This window comes from Bacidia gigantensis (genome assembly GCF_019456465.1).
Source record: "Bacidia gigantensis strain McMullin 20006 chromosome Unknown contig_180, whole genome shotgun sequence".
In the NCBI taxonomy this organism is placed as follows: domain Eukaryota; kingdom Fungi; phylum Ascomycota; class Lecanoromycetes; order Lecanorales; family Ramalinaceae; genus Bacidia; species Bacidia gigantensis.
This window is the reverse complement of record NW_025408596.1, coordinates 1,705,194-1,727,068: the sequence shown is the minus strand read 5'-3', so window position 1 is coordinate 1,727,068 and position 21,875 is coordinate 1,705,194. Positions and strand designations below refer to the sequence as shown.

General features: G+C 52.0%; 7 protein-coding genes across 7 annotated transcripts; 5 read left to right on the top strand and 2 right to left on the bottom strand.

Annotated features, from left to right (window-relative positions):
• Nucleotides 1–1,780: 1,780 nt before the first annotated feature.
• On the top strand, nt 1,781–3,167 carry KY384_003447 (uncharacterized protein; the record flags this gene model as incomplete). The annotated part of the gene is made up of 3 exons (XM_044811961.1): nt 1,781–1,976; nt 2,041–2,441; nt 2,532–3,167. The coding sequence occupies 3 exons, from the start codon at nt 1,781–1,783 to the stop codon at nt 3,165–3,167; spliced, it is 1,233 nt and encodes a 410-aa protein (XP_044671094.1).
• Nucleotides 3,168–3,206: 39 nt separating this feature from the next.
• On the bottom strand, nt 3,207–6,458 carry KY384_003446 (uncharacterized protein; the record flags this gene model as incomplete). Its single annotated transcript, XM_044811960.1, is given in 5 exon segments — nt 3,207–3,669; nt 3,724–3,910; nt 4,490–6,335; nt 6,361–6,379; nt 6,391–6,458. The coding sequence occupies 5 exon segments, from the start codon at nt 6,456–6,458 to the stop codon at nt 3,207–3,209; spliced, it is 2,583 nt and encodes an 860-aa protein (XP_044671093.1).
• A 2,235-nt stretch (nt 6,459–8,693) lies between these two features.
• On the top strand, nt 8,694–9,477 carry KY384_003445 (uncharacterized protein; the record flags this gene model as incomplete). Its single annotated transcript, XM_044811959.1, has 2 exons — nt 8,694–8,971; nt 9,105–9,477. The coding sequence occupies 2 exons, from the start codon at nt 8,694–8,696 to the stop codon at nt 9,475–9,477; spliced, it is 651 nt and encodes a 216-aa protein (XP_044671092.1).
• Nucleotides 9,478–13,096: 3,619 nt separating this feature from the next.
• On the top strand, nt 13,097–15,185 carry KY384_003444 (uncharacterized protein; the record flags this gene model as incomplete). Its single annotated transcript, XM_044811958.1, has 3 exons — nt 13,097–13,541; nt 13,598–13,698; nt 13,749–15,185. 3 exons carry the CDS (start codon nt 13,097–13,099, stop codon nt 15,183–15,185), a joined length of 1,983 nt encoding a protein of 660 aa, XP_044671091.1.
• A 2,974-nt stretch (nt 15,186–18,159) lies between these two features.
• On the top strand, nt 18,160–19,011 carry KY384_003443 (uncharacterized protein; the record flags this gene model as incomplete). The annotated part of the gene is made up of 1 exon (XM_044811957.1): nt 18,160–19,011. The coding sequence occupies one exon, from the start codon at nt 18,160–18,162 to the stop codon at nt 19,009–19,011; it is 852 nt and encodes a 283-aa protein (XP_044671090.1).
• A 344-nt stretch (nt 19,012–19,355) lies between these two features.
• KY384_003442 (uncharacterized protein) lies at nt 19,356–19,732 on the bottom strand (the record flags this gene model as incomplete). The annotated part of the gene is made up of 2 exons (XM_044811956.1): nt 19,356–19,539; nt 19,584–19,732. The coding sequence occupies 2 exons, from the start codon at nt 19,730–19,732 to the stop codon at nt 19,356–19,358; spliced, it is 333 nt and encodes a 110-aa protein (XP_044671089.1).
• Nucleotides 19,733–20,254: 522 nt separating this feature from the next.
• Nucleotides 20,255–21,462, top strand: KY384_003441 (uncharacterized protein; the record flags this gene model as incomplete). The annotated part of the gene is made up of 3 exons (XM_044811955.1): nt 20,255–20,621; nt 20,697–20,929; nt 21,052–21,462. 3 exons carry the CDS (start codon nt 20,255–20,257, stop codon nt 21,460–21,462), a joined length of 1,011 nt encoding a protein of 336 aa, XP_044671088.1.
• Nucleotides 21,463–21,875: the final 413 nt, after the last annotated feature.

The window sequence follows — 21,875 nt, the reverse complement described above, 5'->3', positions numbered from 1 at the left end:
TTGTCCCGGGTTCCGGGAAGTCTCACCCGTGCGGTCCTGGCGGGCGAGCATGCCGCAGCTACAGCGAGGATTATTAGGCGCCAGACCTCTTCACCCTGATGTCAGCTTTGGGTGGGCGGGTTGGGGATAAAGGGAAGGGTGGGGTGGTAAGGGGTAGGGGGAAGGGGAAAGAGGGGGAAGGGGAAGGGAGGGGGGAAACGCACATCCCATCATCCCAACAAACCCAGCCCTTCCCATTCGGACCGGCCAGCACATCCGGATCGAGCTTACACCTCGCGCAGACATAGAACGGGCGTCCGACATTACCGTTGCGGTTCATGCGCCCGACTTCGCCCCATGTTCCGCGCACGGAGCACGTGCGACAGCTGGGCGCTGAGCGCAGGGGGAAGGATGTTGGTTGGTTTGGGTTGTGGTTTGTTTGGCTGATGCGAGGGGGCGCTGAGTACGTAGGTTGGTAAGAGGGTTCGGGGGTTTGGTAGGGTTGGTAGGTGGATTTCGGTGGCGCGAGGGCGTATGTGGCGGGTATGGCGATGGAAGAGGGCGAGCTGTAGGAGGATGGGGAAGTGTAGGATGGCGGTGGTGGAGGTGCGCTGGTCCAGTCGGACCCCCCAGTGGCGTAGGTTTGGTAGGCGGGGCGTTTGCGACGGCGGCGGTTGAAACAGCACATGTCTCCTATGGTAGGTCTGAAGCGATGTGGGGAATGAAGAGGGAGGGGGAAGGGGAGGGGGAGGATGTCTTAGTTGCTGGTGAGGAAATGGAAAAGGAAGGATCAGCGGGGAAGCGTGCTGGTGGTTTTAAAGCGAGGGGAGGGGGGTTTGGGGGCCAGCGAGGTGCGTTGCATGCGGCACACTGCTCTGGCATGGAGTGGGTGTGGTGATGAGGGGTCGAAAGGTGAGGGCGCGTAAAGCACCTAATCAGGGGGTTTTTGGGGTATTTTTGGGTGGGAAGTGCAGCCTTACGGGGTCATTCAGGGGCGGAAAATGTTCTGGACTTTTGGCAGACCGTGGCTCTCTAGTCAGCACGGCTGCGACGGCATCAAGTACTTCAAGGCCAAAGAAGATCTTATTGGAGAAAAAGCAGGTGAAAGTGGAGGCGAAAAGACCATCGTACACGCGGACGAGGTTAAGAGTTGCATCGTGCCGTTCCTTGATTTGAGAGAAGTATATTCAGCTTAGCGATACCAAAGGTACACGACTCGGTTTTGGATTCGGCTCTTAGCTTGAGCCAGAGTCTTGATCGCCGGGTTGTCAACTATAAGTACTAAGCGGCGATATACCGTTGGAGGAATGGTAAATATCGAGGTCGAGTTGACATTTGTCCCTGCTTTTGGTATCCTAAGTCAAATCTAGGTATCAGTCACACAGCCTTAAAAAGCTACGTCGTCGAAATGATCTTCGTCCTCTTTCTTATATTCCCAATATTCTCGCAGCCCCTCCTCCGAAGTCGTTGAGTCCTGCGAACAGAAGAATCAACGTCCAACGGCCCTCGGGATTCAGGTCTTGAGGGTTCAATAGAGTGAGCACAAGAGTTCAGGAAGTAGATAACGCCCTTATATCGTAAAGCAATATTGAAAATTATCATCTGCTGTCTCAGCTCCCATACGGCACTTCGAGACCTCATCAGTGTGCGTCTAGTATGCGCCTTCAGTGTAGATGGCAGAATGAGAATTGTACAGCGACCAGATAGTAGTCCTGTCTAGCGATGTTTGAGCAAGACACTATTATCAGGGAAAACATGCAATATCATAGAATGCAACTTGTGTAGAGCCAGATGAGCCGACATGGTAATGCGCATCGCAAAGCGATTTGGAGTACCTGTCGCATATCCCAATAGGAGCGTACCAGCTGAACGCGACGCATTGCGCAATGGCCTTGCACAATGTCGCGCACGCGTTGACATTTGCGACGCCACTGGTCCGGTCGATGAAGTACGACTGGCCACCTCCGTCGCCGGGAGTGTTGCAGATTGGTCCACAAGTTGGTGATGGAGTTGGTGAGGCACTTGTGCTGCTGCTGCTGCTGCTACTGCTGCTACTGGTAGATATACTGAGAGATGACCAGATGGTTGATGTTGATATGGTGGTTAATAAAGAAGAAGAAGAGGATGACGTGCTAGTCGCCGATACTGGCGTACTTGTCGATGAAGAGGAGGTCGATATTAGAGTAGTCGATGTTGATGTACTGCCAGACATTGAAGTACTTGAAGTTGGCACACTGCTGGTTGTAGGGTTGGTGGACACTGATGTACTCGAAGATGCTGAATTGGGGAATCTTGAGGTAGAGGATGTTGAAGCGGACGTTATTGAAGAGCTGGATATAGCTGTGCTCAAAGATGTGGACGTGCCAGAAACCGAAGTGCTCGCAGAGGCTACGAAGTTCGATGCCGGAGAGCTTGTGTACGTTGAGGTGGTAGGACTGACCGTGCTGCTAGACGTCCGAGTGGTAAGTGATGACGTGCTGACTGAGTTTCCAGAGCTTGAGATGAGCAATATTGCACTGGTCGAGGTCTGAGTAGTAGAAGTACGCGTGGAGGAGGTGAATTCCGAGCCAAATCCCGCTCTATTGCCTGTACTAGGGGTTGAGACGGACGTAGGAACGGGATTTGCACTCGGCGATAGAGAGGCAGGTGTCAAGGGCGTCGCTATATCTGGGCTACTTGCTCTACTCAGTGATATAGACGAAACAATACTGGTACTTCTCGTACTATATGGGGTTGTTATAGAGCGAAGCTCAGACGTTGGGTTACCTGATATAGCCGCTGAGGCAACCGGCATCGAAGTCGTAGGTGAAGCGGCAGACGGGAGTGCGGTAGAATGGACCGAAGCGAAAGAAAATGATGGGGGAGACGAGCTCATGGAAGTTTTGGGAGATTCCAAGGTGAGACCAGACAGAGTGGGTGGCTTAGAAGCTGTGGCCGAGAAAGCCGGAAGCATAATTGTAGGATTAGGCACCGAAGGCGGCTGCGATCTTACCGTAATGTTACTCTTTGATGAGGATGAGGATGATTTGGTCGAGACAGCTACTAGGGATACTGAAGCTGTCGCGGAGGTGGACTTGATGAAGGCTGATGAGGAAAGTGGAGAGACGGTGGAGACTTTGGAAGAACCGCTGGATTTGGCTGATGTTGCAGATTTGCTTGATGATATGCTAGAAGTTGCTGGTGGGTGACAAGCAGCCACTGATACTGTCAGTTGATTACTATTAAGCCTAATCGTCTATCATCGTACCTGGTTTGACTTGAAGTTGTATCGCATTGCAGTCCTCAGGCAGGCCGATGAGAAAGTACGCAGTAATGTTGTTCCCAGCAGAGAGACAAAATCTAGCGGTACCGCCGAGAAACGCTGCATTGTCCCATCGCAAAGTATTGTTTTCCATTCGCCAAAATGAAGAGATTGCATGTTTAGTCCTTGAGGGGATGAAGGGCGCAAATGGCACACCATAGTCTACTGAATAGATCGATTCCTTATCATCGAGGAGGCTCAGCACTCCTGATCCGCCGGTAAAGAAGCCAGTTGTGGATTTGCTGCAATCCTGATTGCTTGTTCCATTCGCTGTGACGAAACCGTCATCGGCAACAACCGCATGTTCATTTGTTCGATTTTCTGAGTCACCACCTGGTGCAATCTGGGGAGCGATCAAGAGTTGCGATAATTGTGTGGTAGTGGGGAGACTATGATACCCTGTCAGCTTCGCTTCAGGGGGGGATATGACACGAAAGACGTACGCTGAACTGCTAAGGCTTGAGCCTGATATCGCGATAGTTGGACTTGGTGTAGATTGAGATGTTGCCTCATCTCGTTTTGAGGATTGAGAAGAAAACGATCTTGATATCGACGTGCTCAGGTCTGGGAGGTTGACTCCGCTTTCAGTGTGCAAAATGTTCGGTGAAAGACTGTTGCTGGATGAGGAGCCTAGAACGTAAGACAGCCATGGCTTTCGTCATCGTAAAGGACTTCATTCTCACCAGGGAGTACTGAGGCAGAGGCGTTGTGAACCGGGCTCGGTGTGTTAGGTAGAGAGCCGTCGTAAAGCGAGGTCGAGTAGAAGCATTTGGCGGTATTTGAATAGCTTGTGATCGTTTTAAGGGACAACCCCCTGTTAACGAGTAAGCTGATGGCTATCAGTGCGTTCGCAAACTTCACCATTGCGATGAATCAAGTAGTGTAATGATTTGTGAAGGTCTTGAAATAAGATTGTCTGCCCATTCCTCAACGCGCGACCCGAAATTTCAAAACAACTTTCCTTGCATCTATCGCCGCACGGAGACCAGATCTCCAGATAAACCTCATGGATTAAGATTAGATATTAACGATAGTAGTGTAGTCAAGTATGCCGCCCAAGTGAGTATGTCATCGCGTCATGAATCTCTATATCCTTTCACCATCCCTTCCCACCCCATCCCATCGCGAACTTTGCAGCTCTATCCCTCTATGTCCTCCCTCCCCCTCCTTTTCTCTATTCCACCTCGCGAAACAACAAGAACCGATGACTGCAATAAAGATTGAACAAATCCAGGAGTATCAGCGGAATGACCTGATAATACGGGAAGCCCTTGGCCAACCTATACCCCACGGCCACGAACAGCGCCGTGTTATGCGTGATCGTCCACCCCCAACACAACAAGCGCATATTCCGATATTTATTATTCTTGTGCGCCTTCGCATCGCCCGACGCAGCCCAATTGAGCGCATTGCCCCTGATGCGGTCGAAGATGCTGTTGACGTACGCATAGTACATGATCACATTACTGAACTGCACGTTCAAATTGTAATTGCTGCGGGCCCAGAGCCTGAGGATGATAACACCGTACACGAGCGACGGGATGGCGAAGAAGAGGTTGTAATACTTGAAATAATCCGGCCTTACCCACAACAGTAGCGGGCCAGGCAAGGGATTCATAAAGATCGCCGCCGCGCTGGCCGAATAGTACAGAAAGCCCGTCACATAGCAGAATTTCTGCATCTTCGTCAGATTACTCTTATAGAACTCCTTATTGGACAGCAGGGTAGTGGAGCCGCGACACCAGCGCATCTGCTGCGAAAACAGCGCGCGCGGCGTATCAGGGCAGATCCCACACGCCAGCACCACGGGCACGTATTTGACCTTCCAGCCACGATCGACCGCATGATATCCCGTGTGCACATCCTCCGAGAACGCGATTTCGGCGGTACCGCCGACGGCGACGAGGGATTCGCGGCGGTAGACGGCGTTGCTGCCCACGCAGATCGACGCGCCCCATGTATCGCGCGTGGTCTGCACGACGCGGTAGAAGAACTCCTGCACGGACCCCGCGCCCTGCTCGACCCACGTCTGGGCCTTCAGCGAGCGGAAATACTGCGGGGTCTGCACGATGGCGTTTTTGGGGTCCGCGAGGTGGTAGGGGATTGTTTCGAGGAGGAAGTCTGGGCGGGGGCAGAAATCGGCGTCGAAGACGGTGAAGAAGTCGCCCGTTGTGCGCGCGTAGGCCCAGCGCATGTTGCCGGCTTTCTTGAGGTGCGGTCGGTCGTCGCGGCAGATGTACTCGAAACCGTAGCGGGCCGCGAGGTCTTGGATTGAGGTTTGCGCGCCGTCGTCCAGGACCCAGACTTTGAGTTTGTCGGCGGGATATTGGAGTTGGATGATGGTTTTCCAGGTGTTTTCGATGATTTCGATGGGTTCGCGGCACACGGGAAGGTAGATGTCGATTGTGGGTGCGTCGGGCCCGACGGGGTTGTTGCGCAGGATCTCGTCGTGCGCGTCGCGTTTGAAGGATTTGCCGATGCAGCTGATGCCGTAGGAGGTGACGAGGTAGAATTGGGCGAGCACGGCGAAGAGCCCGTACCAGGCCCATACTGGGGTCGCGAGGAGGAAGAGCCACATGCCTGCGCCGAGACTGAAGAAGGAGAAGACGCCCCATGCCATGAGCGGGATGCGGTTCATGTTGATGTAGCAGTACTTTTCTTTGTCGTCAGGTGGACTTGGGAAAACCAGGTCTGGTGCGCCTTTCTGGTAGTATTTTCCTCTGAAATGGATCCACTGTCGTTCGAAGAAGCCGAGATCTTCTTTGGCTTTGGGGATCTTCTTGGGTGCTTCATCAGATTTCTTGGGTGCCTCGTCAGATTTCTCATTGATAGGCTGCTCGGTAGCCTCGGGCTTCGTTCTTGAAGGAAAAAGTGAGAATCGAGATAGCCTTGATCGTCTCGTCGTCCGAGGTTCTGATGCATCTGCTGGCTTTTCATTGTATACTGCCGGCGGATAGGTCGGTTCTTGCGCTGTATGCTCTACAGTACTGCTCCTGCCGCTGAGGGGGACGCTCTGTTGACTGTGTGGGATCTGCTGAGGGGCTTGGTAATAGTCCTGATAGTAATGTCAGTCAGATGACCTTGGTAGTGGCACGAAGGCTCCGGCCTACTATGATGTCGCTATCCCTCTCCGGTGTTTGTGCTCTGGTAGGAATTGCGGATCCGGTTTGTACTTCATTTTGATCGCCAAAGACCTAGCAAGTCAGCTATGGGAGGAATGCTTGTGGAGTTGAGAGACATTACATTCGACGACACGAAAGAAGCGTTGGAGGAGGCATTAACAATTCGTGAGTCCTGAAAAGGATCGCGTTGCCTTTGATTTTGAGACATTTTGAGGATTGTGGACGGGGTGCTACGTCTGGCCGCGTATTATGAAAGAGCAAAGCGAGTGGAAGGTAACATCAAGTGCTGATGAACCTCAATTGCAAACGATAGTGGGGTGTGAAAAGAGAAACGCCAGAAGAGAAGGACTTAGGCGTTCGTTGCATCTTGCGTTCTCCGTCACCGCTTTTCCTCGTTTTTTCCCACAGCCCATCTGAAGGAAAAGGATGGTATGCAGCATTTGGACTACTCCAGACCCTGAGGGTCAGCTCGCCATGAGCACGCCACCATACAGTGTTTCCCTGTTGGGTCATCAGCCTGATGATAAGGCTCCATCTAAGGAGGCTCCGGCTGGTTGAGGGTAGTCTGAGGGTCCTGCTAAGGGTTCGAAGCCAAATTTTGATAGAGAAGCTTCAGCCACCATCTGGCTAGCTACGATCGGATGCACGAATCGATGAACTCAGCTGGGCCGTTGCGAACGCCGTTGCAGCAAATTGATTTTGCAGAAGCGCGAGCATGGGTTGACACGGCCGAGCCGTGAGCGGCGGCGAGGTTCCTGATCGCACTTGCCGAAGAATTCGAAGAAGTATGCGCTCACGCCAGCAAGGGTCATGATATGGTATTACCGGAAAGAGGACATTTGAGATTATTGTTTGACCAAAAGCGTTAAGCCTGGTCCCAAAGAAGACAACGATGGTTTGATGGCCAGGCTGGTGATATGCAAAGTGGATCCGACAGCGGGTCCGTCCGCCGCTTGGATCGAGGGTCTGTCATTTGACCCTATCATCGACCACTCCAGGCCTGCTTTGGCTTCATATATGCGCTGGAAATGTGATAAGCTCTTTCCAGGGAAGATGCCGAAGACTACCGAGCCGGGGGCTAGCTGATCAAGGGCTCGACGGCGTTGAGATAGGGCGAGCTGGTGCACTGATGTGCAGTATCACATCTGTTTCTCTCAGCTCACCGTCGAAACTGACGACACGTGACTTGTGAGCATGTCTGGCGCCTAGATCACTCAACACCATCAATTTTGAGGCGACAGGCCAGCAGGCCGGACGATAGCATTGAACGTTCAATGCGTCGTACTACCCCTGCATAGGTAGCGGTGCATAACAACGATGACAATAATGGGGGCCACTCAAGCCATTGTAATCTCAGGTGCAGACTTTTCACGTGGCTTGGCACATGGCTTGGCAGGCAGGATCGCGGCCGAAGTCGGCGCCTCCTCCGATTGGCAACTCAATTGAGCCTCAAGATTAGGTGTCCCCAATGTGTGTCGCCCCTGCATCGTGCATTATCTCACATGCCTCGCAACCCTGCGAGTCTTCCACCATGCAGAATGGATCTAGATACCCACAATCTGGATCATCGCTGGATTTATGTCTCGGCACCATATCTACGACACCTGTCCGTGTATGTCTGTTCTATCTGTCTTTACATGTAGCATCATGGAACATATGAAGCCGGCAATGGTCCGACGCCGGGAACCGTGCGCTGCCCCTGTCCAGCCACGCTAGATGACGCCACAGGCGCTTGGCACCCTAGTACATCCCAAAAGGGAAAGATTGCGGCTGGCTGGACCTGGCCAATCTTCCTGCTGGATGCGCCCTTGACCGTGACACACACCGCATTGTGCATTGTCCTCTTATCTCCTTAGCGTACTCGACCACCGTGAGATTATCCACCAACGCGACATCGTAGGAGCGTCGCCGTCGGAAGAATAATAAACATCGTAGATGCAGCTGTCGATCGCAACCCAGAGAACGAGGGTACTGGGGTGGGCTGTTGTGTGCTTCTCAGCCGTTGCTGCGGGCAAGACCCTCTGTGGCGAGTATGATCATTACACGCCGCAACAGAGCAACTACACCTGTCAGAGCACCTCATCATCGTTGTGTGCTGCTCCATCTCTAACGTCCACGTAGTCAGTAACAACCTATGGGGTGATGATGGATCGGGCAGCCAGTGCACCGAAGTCAACGAGAGCAGCAGATACTCGACGACGTGGCAGTGGCACGAGAATGACGACCGCGTTCATTCGTACTCCAATGTCGGCTTCAACGACACTACCGCCCTGCCCCTCCAGCTGTCCGACATGGCGACCTTGACTCTAGCTCTGAACTGGTCAATGGCAGCAGCAGCAACAGCCAGAGCGCCATCCCTCGCTATCGACATCGACAGCCTCAGTGCTGCTTCTACCAAAGCAAACGTGGCTGTGGACATGTTTCTCGACGCCAATGCCCAGAAAGCCAAACTCAGCACTGCCGCCGCCTACGAAACAATGATATGGATTGGGACCGTTGGAGGGGTACAGCCATTCCATTCCCAGAATACGTCTGACCCGCCCACCTTTGACCTGAGCGGGACAACCTTGTAAGCAACATCTCATATCCCCAGCGACCCTCTCTGCCTTCAAACCCCAGAACCTTACGCGAGCCATCTCTCCCCCTCCTCCAACATCCGCCCAATCATTGCGCAAGCTAACATCTCTCCGTCACACTCACAGCTCCCTCTTCATGGGCCCCAACCAATCCAACCAGACTGTATTCACCTGGCTCGCCTCCTCCAACCTCACCTCCCTCGCCCCCGGCCACGATTTCTCCCCCCTCCTGCGCTACCTGTACCAGCACGATCTCCTCCCCGCCTCAACATACCTCGGCACCTATCAAGTCGGCACAGAAACGTATCACGCGACGAAAAAGGTGGTCTTCGCGGCCGAGGCGATACAGATGGGGGTTGGAAGGAAGGGCGGGACAAGTGCACCTGCGCCTGTAGGGGGTAGCGAACAGAAGAAGAGTGATGGAGTACACGTGATCGGACAAGCTCGGTGGGGCGCAATAGCACTCGTTGGTTGTGTGTTGGGCTTGCTAGTCTTGTGATGGAGCACGCGCCTCGTGGGGTGAGGAATACGAGTAAAAGCACTCCAAATGTCGACATAGTGGAAGGTTTACACGACAAGAGCCTCCGCAGCAAACATTCGTTTGTTCACCCGATGACATGTCCATCTGGCCGGGGATCACAGGCTCAGGCTGCCGCTCCTACAGCGCCTCAGGTTCGGCGAGCGGTTCTCATTGTTTCAAACAGCGGCATCACAGCTGGGAAAGGTGCGCGCAGCACAAGCGGCAGATCACCTCTCGGTGAAATTCGCAGGACGTGCAGTGCAGACCCATCAGGCACGCCGTTCCAGAGCCTGTAATGCAGCTACCCCCTCATGATCAAATTTGCAAGCAAGAAGGGAAGACGAGATGATCCATAAGGATTATACCCTTCGCCCGGAAAGTCTTGCACGCACAACTTCAAGCTAAACGGGGAGGTGAAGGCTCAAGAAAAGCCGTCCCGCAGGATTGAAGTAGCAAGATGTAAAGGAAGGAGAAAGGCAGACTGGGGGAGACAGACTGTTGCGGAGGAACATGGCTAGCTTGGACTTGCAAGGGAGTATGAAGGGGAAGGAGTAGACGACGCGGACACCGCGCGATGCATGGTTTTTTTTTTTGGTTTTTTATTGAGAAGAGAGGCGTTGTTTACTCGGCACGCCTGCCCAAAGAGTAGCGTAGACAGAGGCAACAAAATAGTGATGACCGACATTTGTCCTATCTTCTTGCCCAGGAGAATCAATCGTCGCACCGAGACCTTTCCATACTGCGTTTACACGCTGGCGGAGGGGGACGAGGGGAAGGGGGAATTGCCTCTATCTTCTTCATCATCTCAAGCTCCAATCCATCGACTGGGGCACTTCTGGATACTTTGCACAATCCAGTGGCACGAATATCTAGCTGTTGACTACCCACCTACCTACCTACCCACCTACCTCCCACCATATGTCGTCTAAATCCATGTACTTCAAGATCTACTGCATTCTACGGCAAGGGGTCTAGTCTCTGACCCGCTCGCTGCAACCGAACCCATGTCTTCACTTTCCAGTGCTGTGATCTGAGGAGCGGCGAGGGGGCCAGGGGGGAGGGGTACAGCTGCGTCCAATACTTAACAGCTTGACCTGAAGCTAGTTGATGTGCAGTTTCTTTTTCTTGACGTAGGATTAAAATGAATGGGGTTTTCTTCCACCACCTCTACTTTATCTACAGCTGTGCAGAAAATAGATTGGATTTGGGACAAGCTGCCCAATGCTCTTGTTTGGCGTCTTGCGATCGCAGAGGGAAGGGGGTGGGGGGCGGGGGGAGGGGGGGACTTGATAGATGCTGAGTATGGCTGCGAGGCAACATTCTGCCCGGAGAGGCTCAGGTTCGGTAAGCACACAGTCATTACCGTCAGATTCACGGTTCTTGACGACACGATTGAAAATGGATGTAAGGGAATAGAAACAATAAGAGATAAGGTTTCAAGCAACCTGGCGTTGGTGGGTGTTAGTCAACTCCTATTCAGCCGGTATGCCATTTCCACACAACCAATCCCCCAAAACGCCGCTGAACGCACATCCCTCCTCACCCGTTCCTTCCGCGCAACTGACTCCACAGTTCCACCGTCTCCTCCGGCTGCAACAACTCCCCCACCTCACCACCCATCTTCCACTCCCACGCCCTCAGAAACGCAAAGCCCTCATACATCTCCAAAGTCTCATAAAACCTCGCCCCAAACCTCTCCCTCAAAACCGCACACCGTTCCTCCATCGTCCGACACATAGCCAACCTGCCCATATCCTCCTCACACAAATTCTCCTCCTCCTCCACCCCGCCCCACGTGGTATCGAACTCCGCAACCCATAGTCCCCCAGTCGCAGGCCATCCGACACTCACAAGCCTCTTCTCCCTCATCGTCGGCGCCGGCTGCTCAGGGAGTCTGAACGCGCCATCGACGCCCCTCCCCCCACTCCCCCCATCCCCCCGCCAACCCCACCACCCCCAATCCCCCCACTACCCGCAAGCTCCATCGCGCCCACGACATGCCACCTCGCCTCACTATCCCACCACTTAGCACCCAAACACAACAACCGCTTGCAAAAGGCGTCTTCGGCGTCCTGATCATCGAGCCGCTCGAGCGGCGGGTTTAGCGGGTCCAAGTGCAGGAACTCGAAGTCGATGGCGCAGGCGGGGTCGAGGATTATGACGCCCCCGCGCGAAGGCCAGGCGTGGATCGTGGCGCCGATGTCGTTGAAGGTTGTGCGGACGGAGGGGTCGTAGGGGATGGTCGGCCCGCAGGCGATGATTCCTCGCGGAGGGGAGGGGGGGGAGGGGGGGGGGTGGCATGCTGAGATTGAGGCTGGCGTAGATGAATTGTTGGGCGCTTCGCAGGAGCGTGGGGATCGTGAGGTCCCTTTTTAAGGAGACTTGGAGGGAGGGGGGGAGATCGGGACTGGGTGTGGGGCTCGCAGAGGCTGAAACAAATGCACGTTAATGGAGGCTGCAAGGCTGTGTGTGTCTTGGCTACTACGATGTATCTGACGCTGAGATGTTGGGGCGTTTACAGAGTTGTGCTGTATATGATGGGGTGCCAAGGGGATCATACATGCTCATCTGGTTGGTGTGGCAAGGTCAGAGGGGGCGGACGGAGCGGATTAAGTATTGTCCGGTGCACCTTCCGACTTGTCATCATCTAACACAACAATGGCTATCGACCAACAGCGATCAATCTATATACATCTCTTTCAGACACACAGAGGCTCATATTTGAGGCTCTGCAAAAGAAGCGATTTAGACCAACATTCAAATGGTGGCAAATAAGCCGGTTGCGCACCCGATAGGGAGCCAGACTGCCAAGACCTGCAACAATTCGCAGCATAATACACAACATTAGGCTAGATTTACATAAGATCTGTTGGTATGTGGCTATATTGAACAACTTTGCAACCATGAAACGATATAAAACGCCTTGGTATCTTCCTGGCGGCTACAGCAATTGTACAGCCACAGCCAAGATGAGCAAAGTGTTCACGGGTAGATGTGATCATGTTCTGCACACAGGGAAGTACGCTAACCGGATCTAGAGCAGTCTATGGAAATGCCAAGAATTCTCGATAATCATTGCGCCAAGATGTTATCATTCTTCCTTCGTTTTCCACCTGCCTGACCACGCCTCGTCTCCTACTTTGTTGTGAATTGCAGGCTACAATGGAATAAATGCAAATGCTCTGTCAAAAATGTGAAATGTGCTGGTCGTGCAGAAATGAGGCTCTCATATCGCAAAATGAAGGCGAAGTTCTTCCTGCTGTGTGAATGGCTTCCTCGACTGCATTGAGCAGAATGACATTACGGAGGTCTGCTTCACGCAATGTCAGCTGCCGTTGGTATGAGGCTATTGAAACTTGTGCCACCGTCTGTTCCTATTGAGGCGATGCCCACCTCCAGCATCCAAAGTATGTTGGATACCTTTTGGACTTGGCATGGTTGGTATATTCCTACACGTTACAAATGCTCAGCAGGAGGTGCTTTGAAGTAGGCTGTGATCTTGGGGTTCATGAACATGGCTGCCGTAAAGATATATAAGGCCAGTATGCCCTGCCATGATTGTCTCCAAAAAGGTCAAGCTATTGGCAGCTTTGCAGTCATGTTCTCATCCATTCAATCCTATTCACGCTTGTATGCTTTCACAATCATTGGGCTTATACCTTTGATTGTTGTTTCTTCCCCTGTTGAAAGGCCTATTCCAAGCGTTCTCAGACCGAGGCAGACCGAGGCTACTCCACATCCTCTCGATTACGCACCGGACTTCTCCAAAGACCCCTTTCCCCCTTGGCCAAACGTCAACAAAGATGACGGCAGTAGACTGGAAACCCAGAACTGGCGGGGAACAAAGCTCTTTGGTTGGAAGGGCTGCGAGAAACAGGACCAACAGACCATCGTCCAGACTTTCAATGACTTCTATACTCTGGCACAACAAAAATCTGTGTGGGATGATATTGACTGGGACTCGCAAGCTGCTCAGGAAATCTGGGGCCATGCAACTGACGACAGGAAGAAAGTTTTAGACAGCGTTAAACCCCAGATCAAACGTGAGTTGTGCCCTCTTTCCATGTGACAATGTTAGTGACACGCACCCTTGATGTAGATATTTTCGAAGCTACTCAACAAATCTACAATAAGAATTGGTGGGTACCTCCATATATCTACGATCCGCCATGGGTTGCTTGGAGAAATTTATGGATCAGGGTCAGTCTCCGAGAGCATTTCGTGTCGACCTAGTGTTTATCAGAAATTAGGTCCAATGCGCTCCCGACGGAGATGAAAGCAATACGTGCGGCGACAAGAATCCGAAATGCCCTGGAGGAACGCCACCTACCAAAGGCAAAACAAGTGAAGTGGAAGCTTACAGCGACAATACACAATGGTACAGCAAAATCGTATTCTGCAACTACTTCTTCAATGGGATGAGGTCTTTGAAAGAACAGATGGATACCGCGAAGAAGAACAATCAGGCTTATAAGAACGATCTGTGGAATTATCAGAACCGTGCTCGTACTCTCTTCCATGAGATGACGCATTTGGATTACTTCATGAGCACCCCAGACAAGAGTCCTTACGTAGACGATGTCAAGATAAGGGTCAAGTCTGGCAAGAGTGTCACCAACGAAAGGAGCTATGGCCCGTCCAATGTCAAAATTCTGGCGAACTATGAAGCTGTTGGAAAAGGCGGCTATTACACACAACGAAATGGTAAAAGCACACCTTCTGCCGACTATGATGAACGGCCAGCTAACCAAATTTATAGCGGACTCATACGCTTGGTTCGCCATGGCAAAGTATGTCGAGCAGGAAATGAAGCTGTATGTGACCCTGACCACCCACACATAGCACCCAAGGCTGAAGCTGACTTTCCAACCCCCAGCTATCCCACAGATCCGGTACAAAACCAAGCCCCCACCCGTGCACCCAAAGGCAGCAACGACCAGACCTTATCCACAGACGACACCACCACCGACGACAGCCCCGAAGGCGACGCCACCAACGAACCCGACCACTTCGTCTCCGGGTGCGACGACTACATCCGCACCGCGAACGCGGTCTGGGGAATCGCCACGGTGAACGACGACGCCAAAACCGACTGCGACGACAGCAAACTGTCGGGAGTCATGTTCAACGCAATGACGAACGCGGACCCGCTGCAATTCAACATCTACGACAAATTCTGCCAGCAGATCGACGGCACGGTGAACTCGAAGCTCACGTACGACGCGCACGGCAACCCCAAGGACGCTCCCAAGAAGAAGGCGAAGCGCACTCCTCCCTCCGATCCCGACGCATTGAATGATTACTCCTTCGAACTGTCCTGGGAGACGGCTGGAGGGGACAATAGGGGGTGTTCGCAAGATGTGGTGAGTTGTCGTAAGGCGTTCGCTGACTTGACTACCTCGCCGTGTGGGCACCAGGGAGGCCAGATGAACGCCATGACGTCGGCGGCGAAGATCACGTTGCCGAATTGCGGCACTTATGCGTGGTTGATCACGGGCGGGGATGCGGCGCCGACGGATGGTGGGGGAGGGGGAGGGGGAGGGGATAAGCCCGGGTGCCAGTTCACGGGAGATCCGCTCACGGGCGGGTGTAAGTGCTCGGATGGCTCGACGCCCGCTAGGGATGAGGATAATAGGTGCTGTTTGTATAATCAACCTGGTGGGGATCAGTGCTTTAGCAATGGGTAATTGAGAGGGATGACGCGATTTAGTTTGTGGCTTTCAAGAGGGAGAGGGAAGGGGGAGGTTCATTGGTTGTTACAGTTGTGTTTTGTACTTTTAGTATGATTGGAGGGTTACAATTATCAATGCTATCAATTCTACAAACGCCTCACGAGAACCTCAGATAGACGGGAGAATGTGCGAGTCTTTGGTAGCGCCGTACGATGAGGTTGGTGTCTGGCTCAGCACTTGTCAAGTGTTTGCTCGTGGTCTTTTGCATCCGTGAGATAAGCATTCGAGTTCCACTGATGTCGATGTGATGTTGCTCATATGTGCCGACAAAGGTCGTGTAAGAATACAGCATGGGAGCTCTTGTACGAACAGTGATCTAAGTCTCAGTTCAATTCTACAAGTACGTAGAAGAGCGCTAATTGAACGTGACGAGCGAGGCTCTGCTGTAGATTAAAGTCATCAGGAGTGCTTTGTAGCCCCAAAAGCGTAATTGGTCCCCCCTGACATTTTCGCGGAGAATCGTAGCCAAAAAATCAATCGATTCATTCAACTAACCACTTCTCTCACGATATCGCCTATGAAACCGCATCAGAAGATTCATTATACCTCACAACACCACCCACCCCATCCACCACCCCCTCCCCCTCCCCCTCCCCAACAGCAGCCACATCCCCCTCCCCCTCCCCCTCACCCACTCCAGCATCAACCCTCCCCCACCAAAGCCACCCCACCGCCAACCGCCCCCGTCCTTCCGCATCCGCATCCCCCAACCTCCCCACCACAACCTCCACAGTCCGATACCCCCTCCCCGGGCTCCAAAACCTCCTCATCTCGGCCTCCACCACGACGGCAGCAGCCCAGGCATCATTCCAGCTTGCCCTCTCCCGTCCATTATCAAAGACGCGCATCCGCCACTGCCAGCCCTCGGACAGGCCATTGTTGAAATGATAGGTGCGCTCGAGGGCCGTGTGGGCGCCGTGCTGGTACACGGCGCGAGCGAGGGCGCGGCGGAGGGAGAGCGTGAATGCTGAGAGGCCGGGGCGGACGTTCCAGATGGGTAGGGTAGGGGAGGAGGAGGAGGAGGAGGTGAGGGGTTGGATTAGGATGTGGGTGGGGGTTTGGGGGGAGTCGGTGCGGAAGGGGGGGAAAGAGTCGATGGGGGAGGGGGAGGGGGAGGGGGAGGTGAGGTTGTTTGTTGGGTTTGTTGTTGTGGGGATGATGCTGGAGACGCGATGCAGGAGGAGGAGGGTGATGGTGGCGAGAATTCTCAGAATATGGGTGATGCTGCTGTGTAGAATTGCCATTGGGTCAGGGTCGGTCAGGGGGCTGGTGATGCTGATACTAGGAGCTTAAAAGGGCTTGATGCAACTCGAAGTGATGGAGGTACCGCTTGTTACGTCTATCTTCAAGAGGTTACGGGAATGTTGTACGCACGGATATGGCGGCTGCAGTAGTTATTTTGTTGGGACTGTTCCCGTGGAGCTTTGTGCAGCGGCAATGCCGTACGCGCAAGACATCCAACCTTCCGAAGGGGGAAATGCGCGCTTTTGGATCGATATCTAATAACGCTAGATGCTCGTTCATGTTTAGCTAAAGCTGTGATCATGCATTTAGAGAATATACCCGAAGGATATGAGCTTTGATTTCCATTCTCTTAGTCTTGCAATAAGGTGCTGAATGTCCCTGATTCTGGACGTATGATCATTGCGTGGCCGTCAGGCTACATTTGGCTGCGTCTGTCGCTCGCTACTTGCTTTCGCCTATCTCATATTGAAAGTTGAATGGAGTGGAAAGGTTTGGAAAATCGTAGCATTTAAGTACGCATTGAGAGTCATCCCAATACTGGTCTAAACACTGAGGCGTAGAGGGATAGCACTCAACAGAGACATTTCGGAAGGCCTAAATGTCTGAAATTTTCCCTTTGGGCAAACATTCAATCCTTCATGGCGTTATCTCAAGTGGAAAAATTGCACACAATACATAGGATGCCTAAGAGGCGGGCTAATGGCTCTATCAGCTTGGAAACCATAACGCTCAATATTCGTTAAATCTTCGCATCGACAATGGGACAAGTGGACAAATTAGGGGTCAGACTTTGATTTTTTAGGAAAATGATTGCAGAATCTGCTTATTTGTCTCATTCTTCCTCCCCATCTACTCAGCATATATTCGAAATGGCCGGTCGTGAAGCGGTGTTGAGACTGCATCGGCGCGCCGTTTCTTGTAACGCGTCCTCATCATTACATGAGAAAGACTTGATGTGGAGACTCCAGCTTGTTCGTTCAGTCATTTATTTGTTTTGACTATTATTAGAAGCCAAGTGCAACTTGTAGGGAGTTTTGCCGAGAAAGCCTCCTAGTGGGTATCTGTATCTACTGAACCAAAAGGCTTGTGAAACTTCATCTATGTTGTTCCAGCTTGTACAGATCATCCTTTTATCTTATGTCGCTCTACTATCTTCTCTCACTTCCACAGCCCTATCACTTGTTGGGCTCTTGATACCGTATGGCCTGACCGTGAGGTAAGCTTACAGAGAGCGGTACAACGATTGCCTGATTTAGCCCAAAAGCGTCCCGTGATATGACGGCCACGGATGAATTCTTACCGGCATTGATAATGCTCGTCATGAGTCTGTCGCTGCGACGGATTGTAAGTGCTGAGCTTTTTTCCTGTATATACGCACCAGTCTTCACCACAGCTCGGGAATGACTACATGCTGCAGCCAATCTGCACAGTAAGCAGGGATCAGGGACGAACTTCTCATAATCCCGGCTTACAGAACATCAACGTTCTAATAAGAAATGCCAGTTGTCTTCAGCTCATCCTGAAGTTAATACTCGGCTCTTTGCCGCAAATCCCCCTTTTGCAAAGACTTCGTTACTCTTGAAGCATTTCCTTTTCTAGCTCAAAACTTTCAATCACCGTGTGGCCGTCCAAAGAACCAGACCATTCGCCACCAACCCCTTTACACCTGCTACCGAGCCCAGCGATGTCAATTACTAAGCGCACAGTGCTCATCACCGGCTGCTCGAATGAGAGCGGCCTAGGTGCCAATCTCGCGATCGCCTTCCACAAAGCCGGTCTGCACGTCATCGCCACAGCTCGTAATGCCTCAACGATGAAGAAACTCGCAGAGCAAGGTATCGAAACGATGGCCTTAGATGTAGAATCTGAATCCTCCATCTCCACCTGCGTTAGCCAAATACCGCAGCTCGACATCTTGGTGAACAATGCCGGAGCCATGTACTACATGCCTGTCACCGACATATCCATCGCGCAAGCCAAGAAAATCTTCGATCTCAATGTGTGGTCGCACATCGCGGTGACACAGGCTTTTATCCCTTTGATAGTCAAATCGCCTCGTGGCATGATCGTGAACCAAACATCTGCCGCCTCTGTTACGGCAATTCCGTTCCAGTCCGTGTATAGCGCGTCCAAAGCCGCTTTGGCAATGCTCTCAGCCACACTGAGGCTCGAGCTGCAACCTTTCGGCATTGCGGTTGTGGATTTGAGGACCGGAGGGATCAATACGGGGTTTCTCGAGAGTACGAACAAGTCGAAGACTCCATCTTTGCCGGAATCTTCGATTTATCAGCCGGTGAAAGAGCCCGTGGAGAGAGTGCTGAGAAGGGAAGGACTCCAAGGCTTTGGACCTTCACCGGAGAAGTGGGCTAAGGATGTTGTGCAGGATTTGTTGAGGAAACATCCTCCGCCTGAGATATGGAGGGGAGAGTTGGCTTGGTTCGCGTGGTTCGCGACGAAGCTTCCGTCTGGGATGTTTGATGGCATAATCAAGAAGTTCAGTGGGATGGACGTCGTTGAGAAGGCTATGCAAAAGTGATCGATCTAGCATTTCTTGGGAGTCGTAATGCGCCGGACGTGTTCATGAGCCAAAGCAATGAACTTTCTATTGGCAGATATATCTGACCAGAAACTTGAGAGGAGTTTTTATTGTCTCTCTATGACTTCCTACTTATGGTGTCATTGGCACTTGACGTGCCCTCCTGGTATCCCACCCAACATGTCTCTAGAATAAGTCAATGAACGGTCCATTACTGGGGGGTGCATTCCTTTCCGTACCATGTGCATACTGCTATGAATTCGGAAGAAAGGACAGCTGCACTTAGCAATCATGCGCAGAATCGAAATTTCCGATTATGAGCAATTGCATGGTGCCCTCCCAACTCACTTAGCCTCTTCTGCTCCGCCGACATCGTCGTCGCCCTTAGGACCTTGAGCCTTCTGGTATTCTATTTTTGAATATTCCAAGAATCCTCTCTTGTTTGCATGAGCAGAAACGAGGCGCTTCATCCCGCTGAATATCATTATAGAGACCCAAAGATTGTTCTCTCTTCCGTGTTCCCCGCCCCTAGGCTTTCTCAGCAAGCTTCCATCATGCCAGATCATACTTACTGGACTTCAACTTTGTCAACTTTGCCTTGCAATTTGCTGTTCATAGCAATGTCATTTGCGATTATCTCTTCATAGCTTGCGACCGGTTGAGTTCCCTTCCAAACGAATTGGAGCAGGGCACGCGCTGCGGTGGAGAAAGCGCGAGACATTACTACGAAGCTCATCATCAGAGAAGTACCGTGTGCAAGCACTCATTAACTTACTTGCGCCAATTGTGCCACGGTGTTCGTGTCAACCGGTCAGTATTGGATGTGTGTGTAAGAAATAACGCCTGTACAACCCCCCGCGAAAATTTCGCCAAGCCTTCTGGGGGCGCTGCTGACTAAACACGGTCGCGAACAAATTCTTTGGGCAGCTGCTATCGACCTCTTCTCTCTCAACCAACAACTCTCATAACATGTTGAGACCTCGAAGCGGAATGCTAAATCCTTTTCGATTATTGCGCACTTCTCCATGGCCTCTATCTTCGGCTGTCGCCCCGGCCCTCGATCCATGCAAGCCAGCAGAGGAAGAAGAGACCCCCTATTACGATCCTAAGAGCTTCTATCCGGCAAAGCTTGGCGATATTCTCCACGACAGATACCAAGTCGCTACTAAGTTGGGGCATGGTTCCTCTTCCACCGTGTGGCTTGCGCGAGACCTTCACCAGTGCGTATCCTGTGTACTCGGAAATGCGAGGCTTAATACAAGGTAGATTTTGGTGGTCCGCCGACCGCTACGTCACCGTGAAAATAAACGCTATCGATCTTGAGAGGAAAATAGCTGAGAGTGAGCTTGATATCATGCAGCATATATCAAGATCAAGACTCTGGCCTGAAGGACGACATTTCGTCCGATCATTGCTTGACTCTTTCAGGCTTCAGACCGCTCATGGCGAGCATATATGTCTTGTTTTCGAGCCTTTGCGCGAACCGCTCTGGATACTTATGAGAAGGTTTGAGGACGAAGTGCTTCCCCCTCAGCTGATAAAGATCATGCTTCAAATGCTACTTCACGCCCTCGACTTCCTTCATAGCGACTGCCACGTCATCCATGCTGGTAAGCATAGCACAAGCCTTTCGTTTGATTAAAGCAGTGTGTCGCTCGACAATGAGAAGCTCACTGATAACATAGATCTTAAGCCTGATAACGTTATGGTTAGACTAGAAGACAAGTCACTTCTACATAAGTCTGCGCTCGATGAAATGAAGGATCCAGCGCCTCAAAAACAATGTCATGACCGGACGATCTACCTCTCCCGAAATAATTTTGGCCACCCTGGAAAGATCACTGGAATAGTGTCGATCACCGACTTTGGTTATGCCGTCCGCGGTGACGTCCCTCAACATGGACCCATCCAGATAGAGGTGTATCGCGCCCCAGAAGTCATCCTTGACGCAGGCTGGTCGTATAGTGCTGACATATGGAGCTTGGGAGTCATGGCAAGTTGTATCCTGTCACTGCGAATAAACACTAACATGTGCTTTAGCTATGGGACTTGATGGAGGGGGATTCTCTCTTTAGAGCGGCAAAGCCCATGGAATCGAAGTATGACGACGAAAAACATCTTGCATATATCACGGCATTGCTCGGGCCTCCGCCAGCAGATCTCCTTGCTCGGGGAAGGCGAACTTCGATGTTTTGTGACCAGCAAGGTGAGCCTCTACGCGATAATTTCAGCCTCAAGCGAGGAATATTTACATGCGACACAGGCAAATTAAACAATCCAGATCTCATCCCTCAAGACTTCAGCTTCCAAAATTCCGTCAACAAGGTTGATGGGGAGGATAAGAAGATGTTCTTGACTTTCGTGCGTCGAATGCTTAAGTGGCAACCAGCAGAGCGAAGCACAGCGAAAGAACTTCTCGACGATCCTTGGCTCGGGGAACGCCCAAAATAAGGTGATTTCCCTTAAGCATACACAGCCAGGAGCACGTCCACGAATTCTCTCGGATATTTGTATGCAATTGCATGTCTCCAAAAAAGAAAGAGCTTGTCTGAAGGGCAGATTTGCGCCTGTTAGCACGTACGTAACGACAGATTGAGTACGCCGCCGCGATGCGGGTATCATCTTGTCGAAAATATTAGGGAACGACGTATCCCATTCAGGTCGACAGCAACGTAGTCTGGAAGCACGACGAGAGACTGACATTGGACTTGGCGTAGTGATAAGCAAAGAAGAGGCGAGAAGCGTAGGATTGATAAACCAGCAACGGGATTCAGTAGAGGAAGGCCGTAGGTGACGTCATAAATTGATGGGGGAGACTAGTAAGGGCTTGGGACTGACCAGATGGCGAGAGTCACTGCGCAAGC